This window comes from Limulus polyphemus, unplaced genomic scaffold, assembly GCF_000517525.1.
Source record: "Limulus polyphemus unplaced genomic scaffold, Limulus_polyphemus-2.1.2 Scaffold6031, whole genome shotgun sequence".
Taxonomy (NCBI): Eukaryota; Metazoa; Arthropoda; class Merostomata; order Xiphosura; family Limulidae; genus Limulus; species Limulus polyphemus.
The window spans coordinates 49,179-56,610 of NW_013671641.1; the positions used below are offsets into that span (position 1 = coordinate 49,179).

The 7,432-nt window shown below is 35.0% G+C and overlaps 1 protein-coding gene across 1 annotated transcript in view; it reads right to left on the reverse strand.

Annotated features, from left to right (window-relative positions):
* Positions 1-7,076, reverse strand: part of LOC106473272 (probable chitinase 2) — a 30,796-nt gene extending 23,720 nt beyond the window's left edge. The window contains exons 1-2 of the mRNA XM_022401737.1: positions 6,821-7,076; positions 2,122-2,346 (exon numbers count right to left, since the gene is read on the reverse strand). Coding sequence (XP_022257445.1) covers positions 2,122-2,346; positions 6,821-7,076 — 481 coding nt within the window. The remainder of the gene's footprint in view (positions 1-2,121; positions 2,347-6,820) is intronic.
* Between the last annotated feature and the right edge of the window lie 356 nt (positions 7,077-7,432).

Consider the following 7,432-nt stretch of genomic DNA (forward strand, 5'->3'; position numbering starts at 1 on the left):
GACTTTACTTGATTGTGCTCGTTTGATCATCTATATTTATACTTTGCCAAACTGAGGTCTCGAACTATCTCTAAACTAAATAAGCGGCACTGTAAAGTAACAATACTCACCTTAGGTAACGAGAAAAATATCGAAGATTCGAGTAACGTGACGTCAACAATATTAGTAAAGCCTAGACAACAACATTGTAATTGCCAACACAACGTACGACTTCTACAGAGTTACGTAACGAAATATGTCACAATTAATACTTATAAAACAATCCATCTTCAACACTCCTGTCCTAAAACCTAAACAATCATTAATCATGAAGTCACAAAATATACTAAATAATAACACCTACAATAAACAGTCTTGTATATCCAACACTTATATATATATATTTATGTTATGTTCAAATCTGCTTCTTGATAAAGCCTTATAGCTTTGAAACTGGTTCTTGAAGAAATATCCCTACATAATCAAATGTTTGACCCTGCGATTTATTAATTGTGATGGCAATGACAAAAATTTGAGAACCAAGGGCAAATCCACAGATATATGTTTTCATAAAAAATACATATAAAAATTGTGATTAAAGTTTTAAAAATCTGTTACCGAAGGTGAAAAACAACAATATGAATGTATTGTAGTGCCGTTTATTGAGTTGAAAATATATTTAAGTTGTGTTGGATACAGATAAGACACTGCTTCATTGAAATCGTTGGTAATTTTTACTTTGCTTCTGTCTACTACTCATGATCAAAGAAATTTTCGTCAAACTACAAAATGTTAATAAACTTTATCACGATGCGATATGCGAGTCTAAAATACAACTTTTCTGTAATTAAGCCTAAAATGAAGATGTAGTGTGGAATCACCTAACTTAAGCCCAAGTGCATAAAGTTTTTCATGAAAGAAAAAATATGAATTCAATTTTAAACCTAAACCATTTTGCTGTTATATCACTGAAATTGAAAAAAAACAAAAACTTTTCAACCAACGCACTCTAAGTTAAGAAATCATTTTTTTTTTTTCAGTTTTGCTATCTAGACTTCTCATTTTACAACTTCTGTATATAGACTTACAGTAATATCAGGTCAAACTTTTGTTGCTAAGCAATATAACACAAAAGCCATTGTTGGAACGTAGCATTATGAAATTGGCCTATATATATACATTAGATACTTTCTATCCACTATACAATAATATACAACTAAGCTTTTAATATACATATATTAACTGAATAATTGTCGATTTCGACCTGAACGATACCTTATACTAAACATGGGTTATATGGCCAGATCAGAAGCCCTTAAAGGCCACATATAGTCATCCTTAATCCAAAACTTACCAGAGAAAAGACAGCTAGTCACCGGCATCCGTTATCTCTGTGGCTATTCTTAATCTAATAGCAGGATTGACTGCCATAATTACAGTGCTCCCATAGCAAAGCATGTTCTGTGGAATATCGTGGCTAGAACATTAGACTTTTTGATTTGCAAAAGTGACACCTCTAGGATCGGCTTTCGTGGGGGGGGGGGGGACTCTATGCCAACTGGCAAAGAAAACAAGGGGAGGAAGATTCGATTTTTCTAAATAAAAAAGGTCAGGGCAGCGCTGTTAATGTATCATAGACAATTCTTTCCCCAAAGAATTGTCTGAATAATTTTTCACTCCTTTATCAACTGGATTTTCGACAATTCTTTTATTAACACTTACATTGACATCTAAAGTAGGACAGTAAGTAGGGGCTGAAAAAGTTAAATAGTTACTTTGCTAAAGAGTTGTCCGTGTTACAGTGAGCTCAATGATATGCCTAATGATTTCGATACCTGTAGTGGGCAGAACACAAATATCCGACAGTGAGCTCAATGATATGCCTAATGATTTCGATACCTGTAGTGGGCAGAACACAAATATCCCACAATGAGCTCAATGATATGCCTAATGATTTCGATACCTGTAGTGGGCAGAACACAAATATCCCATTGTAAGTTTGTGCACAAAAACAAACAAATATGGCGAGTAAAAGCTTCACCATTTCCTTTCCAACAAATATCAATTCTTAGAGTAGTCAAACGTTTTCCAATATTTTTTATTACATATGTATCTTTAGTCGAAGATGAACTTAATACTTACTTAACCCATAATCTTCTTCCAAGTACTGATCAAAAGAAGAGATGGTAAACCCGTCATCTTCCACCCTGGCAAATGTATATATCAAGTGAGTACACAATGTAGGGTCGATTTGTTCCACCAAAAACCTTCCATTTCCTGATCTGTAGTGTGACCAACTGTTGTAGTAACATACAATCTTTATGCTCTCGTCTTGTAGGGTCCTAAATCTATGTTGAGAAAAATTCCCTAAAGAAGTTCAAAAATCCAAGCTTAGTTGCTGGACAGAATGCACAAAAAAAGCAAGTGTATCTGAAACATATACAAATATTCATGTTATTAATCTATTTCACAAGGAATAAGCATACTTATAAACAATTACATTTGACGTGGACTTATATGAAATTGGTAAAAATTACGCTTCTCCAACTTAACCTAGTTCACACCATAACAGTTGTTCTTCATGCAGTTTGGTATAATAAATAACGTCTCAATCACTATTGTGTCTGTCGTATCCCTGCAGGCCTAGTATTGAGTGAAAGGCCTCGTCGGAACTGAATACAGCAGGTATAGTGTGTGAAGTATTTGTGGAATATAAATACTAAGTATATTAGATAAATAAAAGTTTTCAAGAATTACGTTTTTTTAACGCATATGAAATAGCGGATCGAAAATGTTATAAGAAAGCGTGGACATAAACTAGTAAACCGCACTACTAGAAGGGAAGATGTAGGTTTGAGGCCCATAGCAGGAATAAGATAAAAGCAACATTCCAGTTGTGATTTCAGGGCAAGAATTCACAAACGTGGTATGTTGAGAAAACTCCAATAGATAAAACGCAGGACGAAATGAGCCATTGTTACAAAAAAAGCAGTTAATGGAATGGTGATGAAAGACAAGGGTGAACTTCTCATAGTGAAGAGTCCCGCATTATAGGTTTTGTTTCTATACGCCCTAAGTTAATTGTCTTGAATGATTTCACCAAAGATATTAGATAAGGGACAGAAATAAGTTCTGTAAGGACCAATAACAAGGTGGATTTTGGTTACAGTCTGATCGAATAGTCCAATGGATTCTGGCTTCAGTCTGATGGAAGATCCCACTTATACCAATCGAGTTAAGTGAAGCACTTTTCAAAGTAGATATGTTAAACTTCTTGGACAAGCAGAAAAACACTAAATATTGTGTAAATAATAACATGTTTCTGACTCTAAACAGCACTTCTCCGACTTCATCCACTTCTCTGCACTTATGAAGTTGCTCAGGGACATTGTTCTAGCTCCAGAAGATGGAAGATGATAGTAATCCAGAATTTACAAGAAGTTCGCCACACAAACTCCTTGTAAGTATGCTATTTCTAATCTAGTCTAACGGTGCTTCACTTAAAGTTCAATAATGTATAAAGAAAAGTGAAGAATACTAACTGTACTAAAGAAATAATAGATTTGAAAATGCTTAAAGTGGAATTACTTAAAGATATCTTAAAAGAATTTTTAATGCAATTGTACAGATCATGATTGAGTATCCCAAGAGTTGGCGGTGGGTGGTGATGACTAGCTGCCTTCCCTCTAGTCTTACACTGCTAAATTAGGGACGGCTAACGAAGGTAGCCCTCGTGTAGCTTTGCGCGAAATTCAAAACAAACAAACAAACAAACAAACATATTATGATTGAGATAATTTATCATGTTAACTTAATTAATAATGTAACTAATGTTGTATTTATGCTATTGAATGTAATAGAAGGGCTTATTAACGAACAAAATGAAGAATTCAATGACTTAGAAGTAGTGTTATCGCAAAACAACATTGAGAGTTTCGATATAAGTGAACTGTTCAATAGTGTATAAATAAATAAGTTATTTGATTTGCAATTAGTTTTCTCTGTGTGAGTTCTTTATTCCGCACGTAAACGTCCTCTAGTTGGTGCTTTGTGTGTTCCACTCATGACAGTATGACCCAAAATCCCAGCGACTATGCCCACGGGATGTCCATACGCCCGTTACATGTGACTGACATATTTTTATACATTCTTCTTCACTTACACTCGTAAGTTTTAGAATATAGAGCAACTATACATTGATTTTTGTTTTCGGTATGTCATTCTAAGTGCTGAGTTAGTAAATACCCATTCTACAAACATGGGCGTTTGCATAATTTTTTCGGGGGGGGGGGGCAAAGTCTAAATCTAGGGACGATGGACCCGACTTCAAAGTTTTACAGTTACAGTCAAGAGAATAAGCTAGCTCCCTGAGTCAAATTTGATGGGTTTAATATTTATAAGGTTAGTTTAAGTCACACTGCACACTTGCAGCTATATAGACTCCATTATAGTAAATTTTGATTTGTTGTTTTAGGTTCTTTATCCTATAGGGTAATTTCAGCTTATATAAAACAACCGCTTATACGAATACACTAATTTGAGGTTAAATAAAGCACAATATTTCAGTGGCATTTATTGTGTATGTAAGGCAAAAACAACAACAGCAGGTGACAACAGGTTGACCCCGATCATAGTGTGTTGGGGCTCAGAGGATGTAGGCAAGACCGTGTCGGTCTCTTTAAGCGACCTTTTTCAAAATTTTGCTACAGGGTAGGTATCTAGAAATTTTAAATAAAGCTGCTTATAAAACTAGCGACTTTTATTAGAATTGAAAATTTAGTGTAATAACACAGGCCTGCGATGTTTTTTGTTGCCTTGAATGTTTTAAATGTTCTACAGTAATTCATGTACGCTGAATCCGAAAATGATATCCATTTCCCCCCCATCACGTACAGATTTTTCAAAAAACGTCATGACGCAATACATAAAAGAAAGACCACAACATGTAGTGTTGAAACCAAAAGACATATATTTCACACAAAAAAATCAGGATAAATGAGGATGCATATTCGTTTGACATCAATGTTCTTCCCTTGTCTTCAGTTTGTTTGTATTTTTGTTAACAAACATAATAACATGTAATAAAAATGTTCATCGTGGTAAACGATATAATAATTTGATCTAAGTAAAAGTTCTTTCCTCTCGATTCGTAAAAAAAATCCTTATGTGATAGAAAAAAATAATATTCTTCTTGAAATTTAAGTAGCTGAATTATGGAAAATCCGTTATTGAAAACAAAACATCTTTTATGAAGTTTAAATTCGCAGGCCTGTGTAATTAGTGTGAAATTTTGAAGCGATTGAAAAACTTGTAAATTATTCATATACATATTCTGAATGAATAAAGAAAATATTATGTTTCTCATTTTCCAGGGGGGTGTAAGTGCCTACCTGCTGACGACCATGCCTAGAAACATACAAACATTTTATTACACTTGTACTTAGACATTATTATTAAGCCTGCCATATTTTTACACTACGTTCTTTATCTAGTCCCTTAGAGATTTTTCAAGAATTAGAACATTGTATGTTAATAGTATTATGGCCACATTATGTTCGCCGTATCCATAGTGCACTTGGAATACTATAATCATACACTTATAATTATTGATAATCCCTAACGGAATAACTAAAGACTACGATGTTAAAGACATGGTAGGCCTTAATAATATGTCTTGTGACAAGTATGATTAATTTTAATCATGCTTTGACAGTTTGAAAAAGGCATCACAACAATACAGACATCTCTTTTGCTTAAAGAATAAACAAAAAACGCATTATATAATTATTACAAGTGTATATATATTTGGTTTGTTGAGTGATATAAACGTGAAGACGTATTACTTTCACTTCTTGACGAATACTTGAAACTATGTAGTTGACAGACATACACGTATATTTCCATTTAACTCTTGAAACCCGAGCGGACGCTTCTAGCGTCCGGCCGAAATTCCCGATTTACCGATCAGACGGTAACAGCGTCCGATAACATTTGTCTCTTTGGCTGAAAACTAAACCAAACCACGTTATTTTATAAATAGACCGGAAGTTCCGTGAAGTATTGTCTTTTGTTTTGAAACAAATTTCAGATCAACAAGTTGTGTTTGAGACCCATTTTTTCAGTCTTTTTTCTTGTGAAGGCTAACAATTTGTTTACACCAATTGTAAAACAAAGATGGTGAGTGTAAAGAGGCCATCGAAACGTTTTACTGTTGAACAAGCAATGAGTCTGCTCAACCAGTTAGATGAAGGAGGGAGTGGTGAAGATGGTGATTCTTATATTGAATATAAAGACTATGTCGTTACGTTGACCCAACTTGGCATTAGAAATATTAAGCCTACTTACAGATTAACTGTTATGATATGCATGTTCTGCCGAAATTATTTTAATGATTTACTAATAATTATCACCATACGGTATAAAAGTTCAATGTTCTTAATTTTGTTTTTCTCTTCAGCATCAGGGGTACTCACATGAAACACTATTGAGTAAATAGCCTCAATAATGAACATTTGGTGATAAAAGGGTGTGTAGAGAGACTAGTTAATGGCGAAGTAGTCTCAAATGCTAGGCCGTTTGTCGATACCCATTGATGTCATCCCAAGAAACTTCCGCAGTTCATAGTGGGTAAAGAAAGTCCAGTTCAAATACCCTGACTGTCTCTGAGCAGGCCTTTTCTTTGCAACTTGTGCTTTGGCTACTCGTTGATAATAATTATAAGATCGTTATTTACATCTTCTGTAAACAGAGCTCTGAAACAGTTTATGGACGTTGAGTTATCATTGATGTCGGCGTGTACACCAGGATCACGTTTAGCTGCCAATGACTTCAGGGTGTATACCAGGATCACGCTTGTTCTTCGGCAAAAACTTAAAGTCATTACTTGTGGCTGACCTATCTTGCAAATCTACCTCAACACAATCGTTATCTCTGATGCAGGCAATGGACGTACATCTAGGAGATGGATCAGGTCTAACTGGGGCTCGATTTTGTGGCCTCTTAGTACGATTAGGTTCTGGTTGGGGCGATGCCCCTGTGATCAGCTGGTTGAGAAGCACTGGAACTGGGTCTCGATGACTGTTTTTAGTCGCTTTCATCACTAGTCTCTTCCAAAGTCACCCTTATGTATTCAAATTCGATGTACCTGATGATGACAAAACCTTGTCGAAACGTTGTACATTTGCTGTTATGTTAAACTTATATTAAAGTTTTTCTTCATTACCCATTCAAGCCGTCTCCAGCCATTATTATTCTTATGTATTGTTACGACAGCGGAAGTCACGTGACGCTGGTAATACGTGATGAGTATCTAGAAGATTCACAAAGAGACGAGATGTACGCTTTTATAATATATAAGACTGGCAAGAAGTGACGACAACAATTGAATTGCAGACAGAGATAGAGACGGACAATTGAGTCAAGCGCGATAGTTGGTAAAGTGCGTGAATCGTTT